The 19038-nt window shown below is 40.2% G+C and overlaps 1 protein-coding gene across 5 annotated transcripts in view; it reads left to right on the top strand.

The window, feature by feature from the left end:
* Positions 1-19038, top strand: part of ttc7a (tetratricopeptide repeat domain 7A) — a 54665-nt gene that overhangs the window by 23022 nt on the left and 12605 nt on the right. For 4 of the 5 annotated variants that reach the window (XM_015052037.1, XM_015052039.1, XM_015052041.1 and 1 more), the window contains 9 exons: positions 304-408; positions 3450-3567; positions 3679-3736; positions 3915-3987; positions 4778-4938; positions 13316-13432; positions 13893-14005; positions 14815-14949; positions 17713-17915. In XM_015052037.1, coding sequence (XP_014907523.1) covers positions 304-408; positions 3450-3567; positions 3679-3736; positions 3915-3987; positions 4778-4938; positions 13316-13432; positions 13893-14005; positions 14815-14949; positions 17713-17915 — 1083 coding nt within the window. Of the gene's footprint in view, positions 1-303; positions 409-3449; positions 3568-3678; positions 3737-3914; positions 3988-4777; positions 4939-11927; positions 12823-13315; positions 13433-13892; positions 14006-14814; positions 14950-17712; positions 17916-19038 lie in introns of those variants that run through there. The other variant, XM_015052040.1, reaches the window with a different exon arrangement.

Here is a 19038-nt window from a genome sequence, read left to right as displayed (position 1 = left end):
GTGTTGGTTTGTTTTTGTGCAGCAGAAAAATTGATCCTTGCTGTGCGATAAAGCGACACCTCTGATCAATGGGGATCTCTAGAAATAGTCTGCTCCCTAAAAGGAGAGGGGGGCCGCCTCGGTGTCGTCAGATCCGCTTTTATCCCGGGCTTGCCCTGCTGTGTGTGTTTGGTCCATTAATGATCGACCTACATGTATTAAGTGACTGTGTGTCTAAAAGGGTCTATTAGGGCTGTGTTAGGACAGTTGATGTGTGTTTAATGCTCACAGTTCGTCATTCGTTCTGGTGTGTGTGATTCGCAGTGGGTCGGCGCTGTGTCTGTGTTGAAAGAATGCGCCAGGATGAGACCAGACGACCCCTCGCTGCCCATGCTGGCTGCTAAGATCTGCATCGGTCAACTGCACTGGGTGAATGCATCCCAACACCTGCATGTTAACACCTGAAACGAAAAGCGTTCAGAAAGCACTGAGATTCACTGCAAAAACACAAAATCTTGCCAAGTTTCTCTGGCCTGGTTTCTACTGCAAATATCTTAGTTCACCTGAAATAAAACAAAACTAACCTATAAGTAACTTTTCAGCAAGATATAGGAGCTTGTTTTAAGTAAGTAAATTCTTAATATTGATGAAAAAGTCCTAGTTCCACTGACTATTTCATTTATGGTCTTATTATAAGTGAAATAATGTGCCAATGGAAGTGGCACTTCTTTCCCAATTTCAAGGAATTATCGACTTGCAACAAGCTCCTGTATCTTGCTGAAAAGTTACTTGTAAGTTACTTTTTATGCATCCTTTGCAGGGTTTCCCCCAGAAAACTAGCTAAGCCTGGTGCTAAGGAAGTCCAGTTGCCCTTCTGTGTTTTTGTGTAAAAAAAAAAGTTAACATAAAACATCAACAACAAAGAAAATATAACCGTGCTTTAAATAAAACTGGTATTTCTGTAGGTTTTGTATGTGGAATCAAATGTTATCTTTTTTAAATTGATAATGATCGGCTAAAGATTACTGATGTTTTATTATACACTGCTCAAAAAAAATAAAGGGAACACTCAAATAACACCTCCTAGACCTGAATGAATGAAATATTCTCATTGAATACTTTGTTCTGTACAAAGTTGAATGTGCTGACAACAAAATCACACAAAAATCATCAATGGAAATCAAATTTATTAACCAATGGAGGCCTGGATTTGGAGCCACACACAAAATTAAAGTGAAATGTTCCCTTTATTTTTTTGAGCAGTATACATAAACCTATCTTAACCCTTTTTGCTGTCACTGCTACATTAAAATAAATAAACGATTCCCAGCCTGGTGGGGCGACAAGTGAAGCCTGGTGGCCCGCCAGGCTTATAATATATATATAAACCCTGCTTTGCTACATATGATCAAGCTTTCACTAAAGGAATGTTGCTATTGCATTTTAGGCAACAAAATATTGATTCTTTTTTATTTAAAAAGGGAATTGAATTGTTTATTTGCATTTTCCTATATATTTCTAATATTACATTAAAAGGCTAAATAAAAAATCTGCAGAATGTGATAATTTTTGTATCCCATTAATCTCTGAGAATGTGTTCTTGGATTATGTTTATATTAGTTGAAAATGGTCTCAAAACAACAATGTTATCGTTTATTGCAATAATTTCTGGGTCAGTTTATCGTCCAGCATAATTTATTGTATCATCAGTGAAGACTCACACATAATTCATCTGAAGTTACGTCTACCATTGACCATTTGGGCGCAGCTTTGTGATTGGTCAGAGGTTTTCTGCCATGTTTTATCTTTCATCCAGAGCAGAAAAGTTCGGTTCGCTTCCTCTCTTTTCTCCCTAAAAAAAACCTCAGCCATCAATAAAGAGTGGGATCGATGGATGCAGAGATGAAATGAGTCGGGAAGAGAAAGTGAGGCCAGATTAGAACAGAGGAACCAACAGGCGAATGGAGACAGCGCATCTGTTAGTGGCTGGAGATCATGGCAGGCCAGAGACACTAAGGAGCTTACAGTTTTAATCACAATGGGACACTATGGCCATAGTGCAGCGCGGCATTACAGAAATGGGCCACCGCTCTCCACCATCAGCTCCACCGGACAGTCTGGGCTGTAATCTGTCCAGCGACATTATGCTCCTTAATCCAGCCCACGTGGAGCTTTCTGAACATCGCTGAGGTTTCTCTACAGCTCCATGATATCTGCGGCAGGACTGATGATCTGCAAGCAAAGCTGCTTTTCTAAATTCCTGAAGAGCAGCGCTGCAGATCTTCACATCAGTCAAGAGAGAAAAAACAACAATGGCGTAATCTTCCTAAGATGTTTGTGGACAGGCTGTGCAGTAAAATGGTTGATTCAGAGAAACGGAGATGAAAAAGGATGAAGGGGAGCGCGACATTAGCGTTAGCTTTACCCCCTTACACCCACCTTCCCCACCTGCCTGTCCGCCACCAGGCGCAGCTCTCACACCATGTGGCACACTTTCTCCCTCGCCTGCAGTCTGCTGCTGCTGCCTGTGTGTGGCGAGTGTGTGTGTGTCCTTCAACAAACTCTGCGCTGTCCTTCAGCTGAATCTGTTCAGACTGTCCCCACACTAAACTCCCAGCAGGCCCAGCCCATCAATACTTCATTCCCTGCTGCAGCACCATTTGCTGCACAGCGGAGGAACTTTATTTGTGTCGCACCTTTCGTACCCAAGGTGATTCCAAGCGATTTAAAATGTGTTGCATGAATTGAATTGCATGCACCGTTAGGCCTGTCATGGTAGGAAATTTACCTGGATGCCAAATTATAACAGAAGTTACTGCGATTAGGTTTAGTCTCAACTAGCAAGAGCAATTTTATTTACAGAGACTTCATAATTAATTTTATTTGTTGTTTCTATTGTTTTGTTTATTTATTTTGGATATAATCTTCCAGTTCCACTGTTAAATGTTCATTAGAATCAAAGCTTATTGATCTTTGAGGTTTGAAAATTGTCTCAAAACAACAATATTACCATTTATCGACAGGCATAGTTGGTAACTGAGGAAATGACAACTTGGAATTAAACCTAAAGCTAATATGATGCGATAAAACATTATTGTCCTTCTATGTGGAAATAAAACCAATCATCCAATCACAAAACTTGAGAAAACCTTGATCATTTCAAAAATAAATCAACATATCCGCCATATGGTATATTTAAAGACCTGAGCTTTTCACCTGTTTTTAGGATTTTTTTAGCTGCAGATGCATCTTTTGCCACAAATCATCAAGGATTAAATAAAATAATGCTTTTGTTGCGTTTTAGCCAACATAATATAGATTTTCTTATTTAAAAAGGGATTTTAATTATTCATTTGCATTTTCTTATGTGGCAATATTTGTATCCGATTAATCGCCAGAATAATCGATTAATCGGATACAAAATACTTAAAAAGTCCATGCATCGAAGGTTTCTGTGTGTTCATGTGAAGTTCAAGGAGGCGGAGAACCTGTCGAAGCGCGTGGCATCGATGGGAGAGGAGGCCAGGGAGTTCCTCCCCAGGGCGTACCTGGCGCTGGGCCTCAGCTTCAGCCTTCAGGCCTCTGAGGGTAAAGTCTCACCTGGTCCTCAGATGCCTGTGAATCTGTACGGATGGATGTTTGAATTTGGAGATTCTAACCTTTTGAGTGACTCGATTTGTTTTTGTTTTTCGTCTTCAGCCACTCTGTCAGCTGATCGGAATGAGTTCAACAAAAAAGCCCTGCAGGCATTAAACAAGTATGTGTTACTTGTTTTCATTCCTTTATTTGTTTGTCACTTCCTGTCATAATAAGCAATAAATCAATGAATCGCCATAAATTAAAGCAAGCTCAGTATGGTTTATGAAAACTGGATCAGTTCAGGAGCTGATGTTCAGGTGTTTGTAGAACATAAAAACTCTGCCTTTCCTCCACAGAGCCAATTCATTAGACCCACTGGACGCTCAGATTTCCATGTACCTGGCTCTCCAGCTGGCCCTCGTACGCCAGGTACAAGCAAGCCTTTAAGCAATGTCACATTGTTGCATTTTCATTACAAATGTGTGCAAAACTTTGTCAACACTCCATTAATGCCGAAAAAACACAATTGTGGAATTGTGAAGTTTCCATTAAATAAGAAACCGAATTAAATGACGTGTGAAAAAGTTTGTTCCTCAATAAGTCATTAAAAATATTCAGTGCCATCATCTTTCTACCACTTCCTGTTGTCTTCTTCAACATCTCTGCCAGTAGTAACATCCGCTTGTCGATCGTGTGATGCAGAAAAAAAACTTTCTATTGCAGTTTTACAATTTTTATCAACAAACAGGAGTTTTTTTTTAATTGTTGTGATTCCATTAAGCACATTTATTTTCAAAATGTCAAATTGAGCAATTATATAATGGAGACGCTGCTAATAGCTGCGTTTCTGGTGACCATAAAACTGAGCTAATTGAAAGTTTCAATAAAAAGTTTTGCCGCCAAGATGAGGTTGTTTTTCAATCATATCAAAATTGGATATTTTGCAAAACTGCGAAGGAAATACACGATCAACAAGTGGATTTTACTACTGGTGAAAACCACGAAGAAGACAGGAAGTGTAAGGAGGTTGATGGTTTCTTTTCAGTTTTTTAAACAAGCTTATCCACACGTAACTTTAATTTCTTATTTAATTCAAACACTGCAATTGCAAAGTTTGGTTTTTTCAACATTAGTAAAATATCAACAAAGATTTGCATTTGTAGCAGAAACGCAGCTACAGAGTCTGAAGTTTCACCTGAAAACCGTTTTGCTTTTCCAGGTGTCTGCAGCCATGGAGCCGCTACAAACGGCTTTGTCTCTGCGCGCCGATGACCTGCCGTCCCTCCACCTGCTGACCCTGCTGCTGAGCTCCCAGAAACATCACCGTCACGCCCTGGACACCCTCACCCTGGCCCTCAGCCAGCATCCGGACAACTTCAAGTAAAGCAAACTCCCAATCACACATCAAACAGAAAGAAAACCGCAGAGAAGAACATTTTTGTTATTTTTACGAGTGTTTGTGACAGAAAGCAGCTCCAGGGCGCGGCGCAGGGAGGGCCTGTCCTGACAGAGCGCTGGCTGTGGGGATTGGGTGTCTTGGCTGCACTATGGTGGAAACCAAGCGCACAAACACAGGCGCCGTCTCGACGCCTTATTTAGACGTGCCAGAGTGGGAAGCCTGCATTGCAGCACCGTTGCCCCTCATGCACCCTCACCCTTTCACCGCTGCAGCTCTGGCAACAATCCTACAGCCACTTCAGAGGGACGTGTCGCCGTGCATTGCAGGCATCGATTATTTTAGTAATATTGACAATTAATCAGTTAACCAGTCAAAAAAAGGCCACATTCTGCAGATTGTTCATTTAATCACCCAAGTCTTTTTCATACAATATTAGAAATAATACATTTAAAAAAATACAAATAAGAAATTCAGTTCCTTTTCACAATAAGAAAATCAATTTTTTTTTTTGTTTAAAATCCAATAACGTAGCATTCCTTTAGCATACGGTTGATCATTTGTAGCAAAGGATGCATCTGCAGGTGAATAACTAGTTCTGACATCAACATGTGAAAACTTTCTGCTCAACTTTACATCAACACAGTTTACGGCTGATCTGTTGACTCATTTTTGGATTAATTGATTAATAGCTAGATAGCAAAAGGTGACTTAATAGAACATATTTTTACAGAATTTGAACTAGGTGAAGCTAAAACTATGAAACTGGAGGAGTTCTGGGTAGAACATAAAACATTTTGATTAATTTCTGCTGAGTGTGTTATTCTTTCAGCAAACTGCCTTTTTATGAGTTTATATTCCAGTTAACAATTAATCGGTTACTAAATTAGTTGATGATTAATCGATTCATCACGATTAATTGTTTCAGGCTAATTAAAGTCTAAAAAGGTTTTGTGTAAAAGTAAAATACGGTTGAAATCTGACGAAATCCAGTGATTATTTTAAATTTACCAGTTTAAACACAGATATTCTGTGGAAAATGTTCCTCACAACAGAAACTTCAGAGAACTAGCCACGATTTGGTTTTGCTGTGAGCTGCTTTTGTAACATCATTATGTATTTTCTGTCGCAATCATTTCTTAATTTTTAATTTTTATTTGCTGTTGTTTTGTCGTTTTAGTTTATATTTTGTGTTTAAGTCACTAGAGGAGTTCTGGGTAGAACATATTAATAGACAAAGAATTTAATTTTTATCTTAAATGTAAAATGTATATATTTTTGTACAGTTTTGTCAGCAAATTAAATTTGAGTCTTTATACTCCAGTTAGCTATTAATCAATCACTAAATTAGATGATTATTTGAATAATCAATTAATCCGATTAATCATTTCAGCCGTACATCCACCTACCTTGTGTATGTGTTAGTTTATTGCAACATTTGCAACTATAACTGATTTCATAAGTAAAATAATGACAAAATCTGAAGGCGTTTCTCAATAAATGTTGTAAATTTTGCAGCATTATTACAGTATCTGTCTCTCTGGTGTATCGCAGAGCTGCAATAACACCAGGAATGTGCTCATTACCTGAGGAGGATGGACGTGTGCAATAAAACCTGCCAAGGCCGATTCTTTCACACTAATATGGCAGCATGTTGCATCATTCCTCTGATGTGCTTTCAGAGCGCTGAGAAGCGTTTCGTATCGCAGCCATTTGGGGTCAGTGTTGTCCTCCGCGGCCCCGGCACAAACAGATGGGTGATTGTCAAACATGCAAGTGGGAGAGAGATTGGTGGAGGGAGCAGAAAAACAAGAAAATTGATGAAATAACGAAGGACATCAGAGCCTGACAGGAAGCGTCGGAGAGGAAGGGAGTGGGTGGGCGCTTTTATAACCGCACAGGCCGATCCTTTTCGCTGCATGTACAGTCGGATGATGAAGTCTGTTCCCAGTCTGCCTGGATGCACAGTCACACACTCGGAGACGCGCACACACACATTTTACACCTCCTCGGTGGAGACACTTGACTGCTTTGACCCATTTAAGAGCTCTTTGCCGGGCTCGGCCAATCATGTCGCTCGCTGCACCAGGAATCCCCCATTGCCCCGGTAACCGTGAGGTCACGCTGGTAGAGCAGGCAGCGGTTGTCGCGTCAACCCGTTGTTACGGTTCTGCAAAAAAAAAAAAAAAAAGTTGAGTCAGAGGGAAGCAGGGACAGTGACATAACTGAGTCCGTAGTCGATGTCTGACTTGAAATGTTTTGTTTCATGACTTGCTTCACTTATAAAGTCATAAATTAAACTAAATTTTAAAAAAACATGAAATTTAGAACACAAATCATAAAGAAGACAAGATATGCCTTATCTTTTCTGCTGCATCAGGGTTTGACACCATAAACTCTTTTGATCACATTCATCAAACTGAAGGCCCGGGGGCCAAACGTGGCCCGCCGTAGCTGTTTATCTGGCCCTCTAGACTCCACATGCTAAAGCTAAATTAGGTCAACCAGTCCCTCCAGTTTTCTGTGATTCTGTGGAAATTCACATTAAAGTCAACAGATCACAGCATTTTTCATGGATACCTGCAAGTTTATTGCAAAAACTGTTTATGTGATGCCAACTCTCTCCTGTAGGAGGCAGTATTTCTAACTTTTACAACACTGCTGCCTCAGCTTTATTGGATGTCTTTTTTGTCATCAATATGCGTAACGTCGTACTTCAGTGCAAATATCTCAAAATTCCTTGCAAATATTTCAAAATCAGTGATTTTGATTGCAAAAAATTCCCCAAAACAATCGTAAAATCCTGGAGGGACGAACAACGTGAAGCATGTTCAATATTATTTAATTTTAAAACGTATTTATTAATGCAGACAGCTATATTGACATTTAACTGTTTATTAACGAGTTTTATCAATATAGTCATGATCTTGATTTGATCCGAGACTACTGTGAGTTTAACAGCTCTGCTGCTTAATGCAAGTCGCCAGTCAGCTCATTGCATTTACAATTAGATGTGTGAAGGACAATTTGTTGAAGTTCAAACTTGGCATCAGTGCAGAGAGGAAATTTACTTTGATTTATAGAGAAGGATTGAAGGGAGAAGAGTCGACCAAAATGGCCGCTGCATTTTCACACAAGGGATGTTCAATCAAATACGTTTAATCTTTTTTTATTGCAGTATATCTATAAATGTAAACCAGACATATATATTGGTATATGTTTAACAAAAAATATACCAACCGTCATTATCTGACAGGTTATAACCTGCACACCTGCAGCAGCAGCAGAATTACCGTTCCTGAAGATTTCCACAAATATTTAACAGAGTGTTTTGTTTCTTAGTCATATCATGCAATGTATTTTACTGGAGATAGACCAGCACAAAGTGCACATTATTGTCAAGTAGATGCAGATAAGACATTTAAATTTTTGACAATGTGGTTCTAACATGTAAATAAGTAACATCTGCTGTAGAAAACTATTTGTTTTTCTCCTCATCATTTTAGTTTCATAAGTCAGTGACACGGTTAGTGCTATAACACCAGTTCATTGCTTAATCTCAGTGTAAAAGCATCTGTTCTGTAAATACCAAGGATCCCAGCAGAAGGTCAGGGAGAAATATATTGAGAAGACGTAATACTCGCCCTGAATACACTGTGAAACATGGTGGTGATACCATTATGCTGTGGGAATGGTTTTCTTCAGCACGGACAGAGTCGATGGGAAAAGGGAGTGAAATACAAGACGATCCCAGAATAAAACTTCTTAAAACCTGAACAGAGGCTCAGTTAAGGTCAGGGAGTTTCCACACCTGATAGTTCAGTAGATTCGGTTCGATTGGAGCCCAAATTCCAACGTCTGTTACATTTTCAGCTGCTGTGGTTTGCTTTCACACCACATTGTGTCAAATGATCCACACGAATTGAAAAACGTGTTCCCCTCCTCACCTGTGGTGGCGCTGCGCCAAGAACCACTGAACTTGCCGACACAAACTTCTGAAGACACTGAGCGCAAGTTCCTTCCTCATGAAAAGAAACAAAAACTGAGTGGTGTCTTTTTTTCACAGTTGTAGGATTTCTCTTTTGTCTTTGGTAAAAGACCATGAACCATTTCTCTCGCTAGCATTAGACTAGCACGTTTGTCTTGGTTGTAATTTCCCAGAATGCCTTGCGTTGTAGTCCACTTCCTGCTTTTGTAGCGGTTTCCTGATAATCTATGAGAAATGTGTCACCTCTTCCTTCTCCCAGTGCTAACAAGAAACAACCAATCAGATGCAGGAGGTGGGTCTTAGTGCTGTCAATCACAATCTTGTGGCGCTGCTCATCCCCTCTGTCCGCACTCTTTACTCTCTGCTGCCGCTGCAGCTTTTCCCTATCAACAGATCCTATTGCAAATGCTAATTATAGTTAAAAAGGTTTTCCTGTGACAGTAATATATTTCTCCGCCATTAGCCCATTTAACAGCGACTACATGAGGTTGATTGACAGCACTAAGACCCGCCTCCTGACTCTGATTGGCTGTTGTTGGTCAGGCATTTCTTCAGACGGTAATTATACCTCAGAGAGGAAGTGGAGGAGAGTTGTCTCATCATGACATGGAGACAGTTTTACCAAATATGTAAAAACAATATATTTTATAAAAACTGCATACAGCAGCTTTAAAGTTCTGCAGAGAATCAATGTCAGGCCTTGAAAACTGATCTTCTCAGACAGTGTTCTGCCTAAATAAAAAACCAGTGCACTGTTTAAATTAGAATGATGAAACACGGAGCATCTATTCAGTAAAGCTTTTTTGATTTCATACTCAAACCTCACCGCTGCGGCCCGCTGAGCCGAGGCCCGGCTGCAGAGCTCAAAGTCGGAATACAAGACTCCCGACAGAGACGGAGGGAGACGATGAAAGGAGGTGTTTTCTCAGCAGGAGGCCCATAGAATATCATCGGCTCTGGATGTGTGAGAGATCAAAGCTGGCTCTGACTGGTGTGCGTTTCATATGTGCATGCTTTCACTTGTGTGGGTGCGAGTGCGCGAACATTTGTCCATTCTTGCACATGCATGTTGTGTGTGTGTGTTTTTGTGTTGAATGTGTGCACATGGATGTGTGTGACTCTTGTTAGCCACTGGCTCTCTGCACCACAGTGAACTGTCAGCTCGCTGTAGCATACCAAATTTCTGCTTCCTCGTTTTCTCCCACATCCTCAACCCCCGGCTTCTACCTTCTTCTGTATCCGCTGCGTCCAATCGCTCTCCGGTCTTTTTTTTTCTCACCCTCCTTGCACACACTTTATCTCTCTCTCTCTCTTAATTTCTTCCTTTCTTTGAAATTAGAATCACAGAATAAACAAGCATTCATTTGAGTGAGTGTCACAGTTTATATACTAAAGATCCAGCTTTCATTTTAGGTGTTGCATGTCTTACTGTACGTCAGGTTGCAATCTGAAAGCATATCTGCACAGGCCAGTGTGTGTGTGTGTGCGCGCACGCGTGTGTGTGTTATATATGCACGTGTGCGTTCCTGTGCTTGTGCATATATTTACGCTTGTCGTACATCTGCAGTTTTGTGTTCACGCCTCATGTGCTTCCAGAGACTACGCTCTCTGATCTGTGGGAGTGCGGAATGAGTAATATAGTAGATGTACTACTTTTTTTTTTTCCAGGAGGGAACATCATTAGCTATTTTTATGTGTGGAGTTTACGCTGGCACTCACCACTCTCAGCACTCCGACGCCGAGCGTTTACTCAGAGCTGCGCCGCTCTGCACACGACCGGCTCCGTCCCAGGAGGCAGGAAAATGACAGGCTGTGTAATCCGCTGTGCAGTTTCAAGTGTTGTAATCTTGGTGAAATCTATCTTTTCTGATGCTGCCTTGGAAAACACAGATTGTACTGAGGCACAGAAGAGCAGGGTGGAATCGTTTCTATCCTATTATCAGTCATCTCATAGAAAATAGAGGATTTTCTGAATAAATCCATCAGTTGGTTCTTCCAGCTTATTCTTGCAGGGTCACAAGTTGCCAGTTCACCTCAGGGCAACAGAGAGATGCAACAACCATGCACACACACTCACACACCTAAGGACAGTTTGTAGAAAGCAATTAACCCATCACATGTGAAAGAGAGAACAAACAGGCTGGGATTCAAACCCACAACCTTCTTGCTGCAAGGCAGCAGTGCTGCAAACTGTGGTGCCCATTATGTTTATTTCAAACAACTTGTAGTTCTGAATGTTTGTAAATCAGGCCTTCCTGCTAAATATAGCAAAATATTTAGTTTGCAGCTAATTATTTAATTAGCAAGCATTTGGTTAGCTAGTTAAACATTTTATTTTTAGCTATGTATCTTGTTAGCAAGCTAGCAAGTTTTGCTAGTGGCTACACTTGGAATTAGCAAGCTGAATGTTTAGTTTGTAGCTATAAATTCAGCTAGCAAGCAAGCATTTGTTTGGCAAGCTAAATATTTAGTTTGTAGTTATCAATTTTGTTAGCAAGTTAAATATTTTTGCTTGTGGCTAAATATTTAATTAGAAAGCTAAATGTTTGGATTGTGCTCAACACTGTGACATTTATGAATGATTAACATGGTGAAAATAAAACTTTGCCAAACGATCACTTTTTTTCTTTTATGACAGGCTAAATAACCCAAATAATTGCTGTTATTTTTTGTCAGTGTAAGTTTATAACTGTCACTTCACATAAATCAAACACACTAATGGTTGCATATTAAATGAAAGAACGTGTAGTTGTAGTTAGGTTGTAGTTTTTGACCCGGTTTAAGCTTTGAACTCATTCACCAAATTCCTGCTGTTGAAATCCATTGAGAAAGAACAGTTCAGTTCAGATACATCATTAAATAACTCAAGCATAAGCTAAACTCTTGGTATTTCTTTTTTACCAACTAATACTAATCTAAGCTTAGAAGGATTTCTCATGTCGTACACCGAGGTGACAAAGAGAGAATCGGTTTTATTGTGCGCAGGAAATGCGGCAGCATCCGCAGCTCCTGTCACCTGGATGAGCCGCCGCCATGCTGCTCAAAGCTCCGTCACACCGACACCCACCATCACACAGACGCCCGCTCCGGTGAACTCCTGCTGGCAGCCGTATCCTTAACACAGCCTCCCTCTGCACCACTTGTCATCTGTGTGCCAGCAAATCCAGCCTCCTTCCTCCCACACACACCATCACACACACTCTGTACACCTCTTCTGCACACAAATCCCTCCGTCTTTTAATCCCGTTTTTATTTTGTCTTTTCACCAGTTGGTACCAAAACCAGTTTCTCCATCATTGATCCCCATCCTTCAGTCTTATGGGTGATTGATGTCCATGACGGACTGCGTCCTCTGAGATCCCCTTCTGGCAATTACCCACACACACTCAGAGAAGTTCACATCAGAGACTCCCACATCACTTAACCAGTTGTCTTCAGCTAAAAGGGCGAAGCGGAAACACTCTGCTGCTTCTCAGCACACACACACACACACACACACACACACACACACACACACACACACACACACACAGAAACCCTTTCAGAGCTCATTGCTGACCAGCTTTCTCTTCCATTTGGCTTCATTGATCCAGATATCGGCGATAATTCAGAAGCTCTTAATGCGGCCGGAGTTTTTCTTCGCCGTTTCATGAGATAACGATCCTCATTTCTTGGAAATCTATCTGCGTCGCCCTCTGGTTGTTTTCAAATCATTTTACTGTTTAATTTGCCAACAATAGTAAAAGCAGCCGTTGCTGCTGGTACAAAACCTCGTAAAAGTAATCACACCCTTTAAACGTTTTCACGTTTTCTCAAGATCACAAACTCTACAGCTGCAGCGCGACTTTTATTTAAAAAAATGTTTGGTGCACATTTGTTAAAATTGTCATTATATCATGATGCGTTTTAAAAATATATACAAAAAAAAACATTTTTAAAAATAAATTTAAATTCCCTGCTGTTTGTATTTTCCTTTGAACTTTGACCTCCTTGCCAAAGAAAAATATATTTGTGTAGGTCTGTTTTATTTTTTTTAAATTATTATTATTATTTTTTGCAACCACAGTGTTTGATTTTTATTTGGTAATTTTCATTATTACTAATTATTTAACTTATAACAAGTCAAAACTGTGAAATAATCTTCTAATGGAACAAGTAACTATTTCCCAATTTAACGAGTTATTTACGTAAAACAAGCCTCTACATCTTCCTGAAAAGTTACTTGTAAGTTAGTTTTGTTTCATTTCAAGCGTCTAGAGAAACTAGACCAAAACACTTGGTAAGACTTTGTGTTTTTGCAGTGTGAGGGACACAATGAAACCTAAAAACACCAGTGTGAATTCAAACTAACTGAGATGCTCGTTGCGGTTTAGTTTGCTGCTGACGAAGGTGAAGCTGGAAGAGGCCATGTTGGGACCCGCTGCAGCCCTGCAGACCTGCGAGGAGATGCTGCAGCGCTGGCAGAGCCAGTATGACGTCAGCCGCTCCAGGTAAACCTGCAGATATGAGCCGCCGCTGCTGCTTTGCTTATCACACGACAGTCTGGTGTTTTAGTGCAGAGAGGAAAGCGAAGCGTCTCAGTTTGGACCCAGACATAATGGCTGCTGTCACTGCTGCCTTGTTTAGTTTTATTGAATTATAACTTTAATTGTTGTTCCTGAGGATTTCCCACTCTGCGCTGATATTAGATCATCAGTGTTACTTTACTGCCCACTCTGTGATTCACTTGATATGATGATGAATCATTTTTCAGAGGTGTCACTTTCTATCTATTCATCATTTGAAGACTTTAATAGTTCAACACACGTGCAGTACGTAATGTTATATAACACTTAAAGCAGAACTGTTGAAGTCTTTTTCACTTTTTGTTGAATGTTTGGCTACAATTAGTAGCTGGCTGCTTCATGATGGATCTCACTTTAATTCAGATTTGTTCGTTACATTTGGCAGTGAGACGGATGACAGCAGCAGCATACCGATGGCTGAGAGGTCAGAGGTCAGCCCTGTTGTCAGCAAGCCCTCCATCCACCTCAACCTCCCGGACTTCCAGGACGCCTCCACAGGTCTGCTTTCTTCATTCAAAACCTGATTTATACATTCATTTATCGTTTAAATGAGTCCAACAGCAGAATTATCCCACTGCTGACTAATGTTAAATATAGAGCAGTAAAATGATTGTGATTGCCTCCTGAATGGTTAGGAGCCTTTTTATTCTTTTATTGTATTCATTTTCTTTTTTTATGCAATTTGGACTTTGAGTCTGTAATAAAATATATCAATCTATTTAAAATCCTGGATTTTACAGGATTTCCACGTCTAACCCGTTTTAGATTAAAACTGTTTAAATAAAAGTGATGAATCCGACCTCTGACCCGTATTTCAGTCAGGATCAAACAGGAAATCCATCAAAATCAGAAGATCTGCTGGCATTTTTCTATCCGACTTTATGAACAAGCGTATCCCGTTGTGAATGCTCAGGCTAGGCACATTTAGCAGAAAGTACATGCGATTGACTGACAGCGCTAAGCCCCGCCTCCTGACTCTTATTGGTTGTTTTTGGTTGGGAGCGATCCATTTCTTCAGGCGCCAATAAAAGCTCAAAGGAGGTGGAGGAGATCTTATTTTTCACAATTTGTCTCCCTTATAACAAACTGTCACAACATGATAACAAATATGTAAAAAATATATTTGTAAAAGTTTTATACTGCAGCTTTAATGATAAAATTTGTTAAATCGAGTGAATAAAGTGACATTTTGTGAAAGACCCAACCTCTAACTGTCCCTCAGTTGCAACCAGCAGTGGATGGGTTAGTCTGTGTTAAAGCTTCGCCTCATAACCGACCGTTTAAAGCGTCCTCTCCTCCTCTCCTAGGATCCCTCAGCCCTCCGTCGGTGGCGGTGTCCCGTCTGGAGGCGGCGCTGTCGGAGGTATCGGACCTGAGCTCCACCCGGCGCCAGGGCCCCACGTACATCTGGGCCACTCTGGAGCGCATCTGGCTGCAGGCTGGTAGGACTTCACAGCACGTGACCCGGAGCCACGGTTTCAGGCCCCTTCGCTCTGGGATTTCCTGGAAAATTTGATTTTCAAACTTCCCAGAACGAAATGCGCCATCCCACCCAAACACCATTCAGAGCTCAACTCCTGGTGAGCCGAACGTTAAAAATAAACGGGCTAATAAGAGTTTATTTAAATGCCAACTCCCTGCAATTAGATTATACTTTTTTCCCTGTAACCGTGGTAACCGTAATAAAATGATGATGTCAGAGAGTTAAATACAGCTACTTTCAAATGAATAAGAATCAAGAAATTGTAGTAATTTCAAAAAGTGAAACTCCTGTTTTATGTAAATTCATGTGCACTGCAAAAACACAAAATCCTACCAAGTATTTTTTAGTTTCTGTTGCTAAGTAGACGTCAGCTGATCAAATTAAAGAGAAAGCAAAATGTGTAATTTGTTCAAAGACAATTAATATTTCCCATTCCATTTCTAATCTAAAAATAAAGTCTCAATGTGCATCGGCCACCTGTTCCCGCAAGCCGCACGCAAACGGCCCACGGGCCGCACTTTGGACACCCCTGTGTTAAACAGTGGTGCCTTGGACAATGGCTCTTTCATGGAATTGCTTTCTGAATTAAACAGATAGACTTCGCTGTGTGGTGCAGCTGCACTGAAAAAAGGCCATCAGATGCAAAACTAAACGATTCTAGTAATCCTATTAACTCATAAGATCATTTATATCATTACTGTGTTGCATAATGTTGAACATAAACTAGATTACGCCTCGTTCTGGATGCAGGATTTCTCCTCCCCTAGACGCTCTCTGGCTTTTCTCAAAAAACAAACAAGTCGTCTGAGTGAATTTTTGATGCTGCAGTGCGCACAGCAACAAAAAAAAAGTGTGCTCACGTTGCATCAAGTGCATAAACAATGTCCTACTCCCCTGAGAGGCTGAAATTAAATTGAGCATATAAACAGGTCAGTAAGTTGTGTAAGACTCTGAGGCTGCACAGCTTTCACTGCTACGGCTGCACAGTTTGCTTTTCATCTGCCTGAAAAGAGAAACTGAATGGTTTCAGACAGAAACAAGGTTTTCTAGGCCCCAACACAAAGACATCGTCCATTTCTGGTGTCATCTTTGTTGGGAATACATGAATATATCAAAATATAATCAAATAGAGAGAATTTTATGAGAAAGAAGCATTTGGAGGTTCACCAGAGTAGCCAAAAAAGTAAATATAGCTGTAACTTCATATTTCTACTCAAATAAAAGTAAAAAGAAGCCATCCAAGAAATTACTCAAAAGTTTACTCAAGTACTGAGTAACTGACCAAATTATTGATAATTTAATATTTAAAAATTACATCATCAGATAAGAAAAGATAAAATATAAAGCAGAAATTGTGATATTTTAAGGACCAGAATGACAATAATTTATAAAAGTAACAAAAAATGATCAAAATCAGGTAAAAGAACATTTTTCCAAATCAATTTTTATCAATAATAAACTGATTAAACTTTAACAGAAACTGCAGATGTGAGTCTGTCTGGTGAATTTCTGGTTGAAACATGTTTGTTTTTCAATCAGTGGGTAGAAAATCCAGAAGTTTAATAAAATAAAAGTAGAAATACTTCATAATAAAATTACTCAAGTAAAAATCAAACATACAAATACTCCGAAAAGTACTTTTTTTTTTTTTTTTTCAAAAAATGTTACTGAAGTAATGTAGTTTCTACCTAACTCTGGTTATACTGAAGTCCATATGAGACACATCAGGAAGAAAAATGCTTATGCAAGCACTGATCTGGTAGCTTTTTTAATTTAAAGAGCTCAGGTGAGGAGCGGGAAAATACCTTACGTAACCAGATCCAAATCATCCTGACGTTATGCACCGGAACCCCGAGGCTGGGAGCAGACATCCCACAGAGCTAGCATGCATTAAGTGTTTCCCATCTGTGCATCTGTGAGGCACAGGTAAACAAACAAAGCATACACACACATACACACACACACGGCAGACGACGCTGTCAGTGTTTACTCCACTCAGCTTCCACATCAGGTTCCTCTGGGTCTGGGCCGATGATGTCCAGTGTCTGAACCGCCTGGCAGCTCGTTGGCCGGCGGGTCCGCTGCAGGACGCCTCGTCGGCCATCTTGGAGAGGGAAGAACCTGTGGTCAGTCCGCTGGGTTTGTGTGTCTGGGGTTTGTCTGAGGGCAGGGAGGCCCTTCATATGGGATGGCCATATTTAGGCAGGAGCTCCGTTCGCTGCACTCGGCCTCCGTTTCCTTCCTCAACCAAACAGTTCGTCGAGTTTCTGAGGTTTGATTCTCTGATCTGCTTGTTTGTCTCTAAGGAGACAAAACAGACAAATTTACTAATGGAGTTTCTTCTTCTTCTGTTCTCTCCCTCCGTCATCAACCTACAGCAGCAACCACCCATCCATCCATTATCCATCCATCATCCATCCATTCATCCATCCATTCATCCATCCATTCATCTGTCCATCCATCTGTCTGTCTATCATCCATCCATCCATCCATCCATCCATCCATCCATCCATCCATCCATCCTTCCAGTATTTTTTAGCATCATTTCAAGAATTTAAACTGAACTTTTGTTTTGACTCTTTAAAGTTTGTCTTAGAAACAATGGAATCTCTCTCTTTCTCTCTCTCCCTTTGTCCCCCTCCTCATCTCTCTATCCTCGCTCCGTTTTGTTCTGACCCGTCTCCCTCGGTCTCCTGTCCCTCCTCTCTCTCTCCTCCTGTAGGGGAGCTGTTCATGGCGGACGGCCGGCTCAAGGAGGCCCAGTTCTGCATCACGGAGGCCAGCTCTCTGTCCCCCAACTCCCACTCGGTTCTCCTGCAGCGGGGCCGCCTGGCCGAGCTCCGGGGCCAGCTGGACGAAGCCAAGGCGCTGTACGACGAGGCCCTGGCCATCCATCCCACTGGAGAGCGCATACTGGTGCAAATGGTGAGTGACTGGAGAGGATTTAGGAGGCCTTGAAACTGAATTAAAACTTACATAACGCTGCTCTGCTCTGTGTCTTGTGCATAAACACAGTATTGAGTGAACATGAAGAGTTACTCAGGCGATGCATAAATACACTAATAGATTGAGTGTTTTATTCAAGGCTATTAAATTAACTCTGACATGTTGTGCTAACAGTGTAAGCAGAGGTGGGTAGAAATTATACTCGACTAAGAGTAGCACAGCCTCAACATATTTTTACTCAAGTGAAAGTAAAAAGTAGACGTTCAAGAAATTACTCGACTGATCAAATTATCAATGATTTAATATTCCAAAATTACATCATCAAATGAACCAAAATATAAAGTTTAGTGGAAATGTTGGTAATTTAAGGACCAAAATGACAATAATTCATATAAGTAACAAAAAATATCAGGCAAAAGAAAAAATTTTCCAAATCAGTTTAAAAAACGTCAACAGAAACTGCAGGTGTGTTTCTGGTGAATGTTTGGTTAAAACATGTTTGTTTTTCATTCAGTGGGTGGAAAATCCAGAAATTTTACTCAACTAAGAGTAGAAATACTTCATAATAAAATTACTCAAGAAAAAGGTAGAAAGTACAGCGTAGTAAAAATATTCCTAAAAGTTCATTATTCCCAAAAGTTGCTCAAGTAAATGTAGCTGAGTAAAAGTAACTAGTTACCAACTAATTAGTTACTAACAGACAGACATCAGAAGTTTTTGTTAAAGTTTCATTAGTTTTTTATTGAAAAAAAATGATTAGGAAAAATTTCTTTTGCCTGATTTTATTTTTTGTTATCTGAATTATTGTCATTTTCTTCCTTAAAATACCAAAATTTCCATTTAACTTTATATTTGGTTTGTCTGATTAGGTATTTTTTAAATATTAAATGATTGATAATTTGATCAGTTACTCAGTACTTGAGTAAACTTTTTACCAAATACTTTTTACTCTTACCGTAGTAAATTTTTTGGGTGCTTTACCCGCCCCTGCTGTCCACAGAGAACTGTTCTTGATTTTGGATGAACTGTCCCTCCCCAGGCGGCGGACTCTGTTATTTGTTTTCATCCGTCTTTCTTCATTGGGAATCAGTCAGAGCTTGTT

This window comes from Poecilia latipinna, unplaced genomic scaffold (assembly GCF_001443285.1).
Source record: "Poecilia latipinna isolate Pla-1442-1.1 unplaced genomic scaffold, P_latipinna-1.0 Scaffold1083, whole genome shotgun sequence".
Lineage (NCBI taxonomy): Eukaryota > Metazoa > Chordata > Actinopteri > Cyprinodontiformes > Poeciliidae > Poecilia > Poecilia latipinna.
Note: the sequence above shows the minus strand (reverse complement) of the source record. Positions and strands in the feature narration are given on the sequence as shown.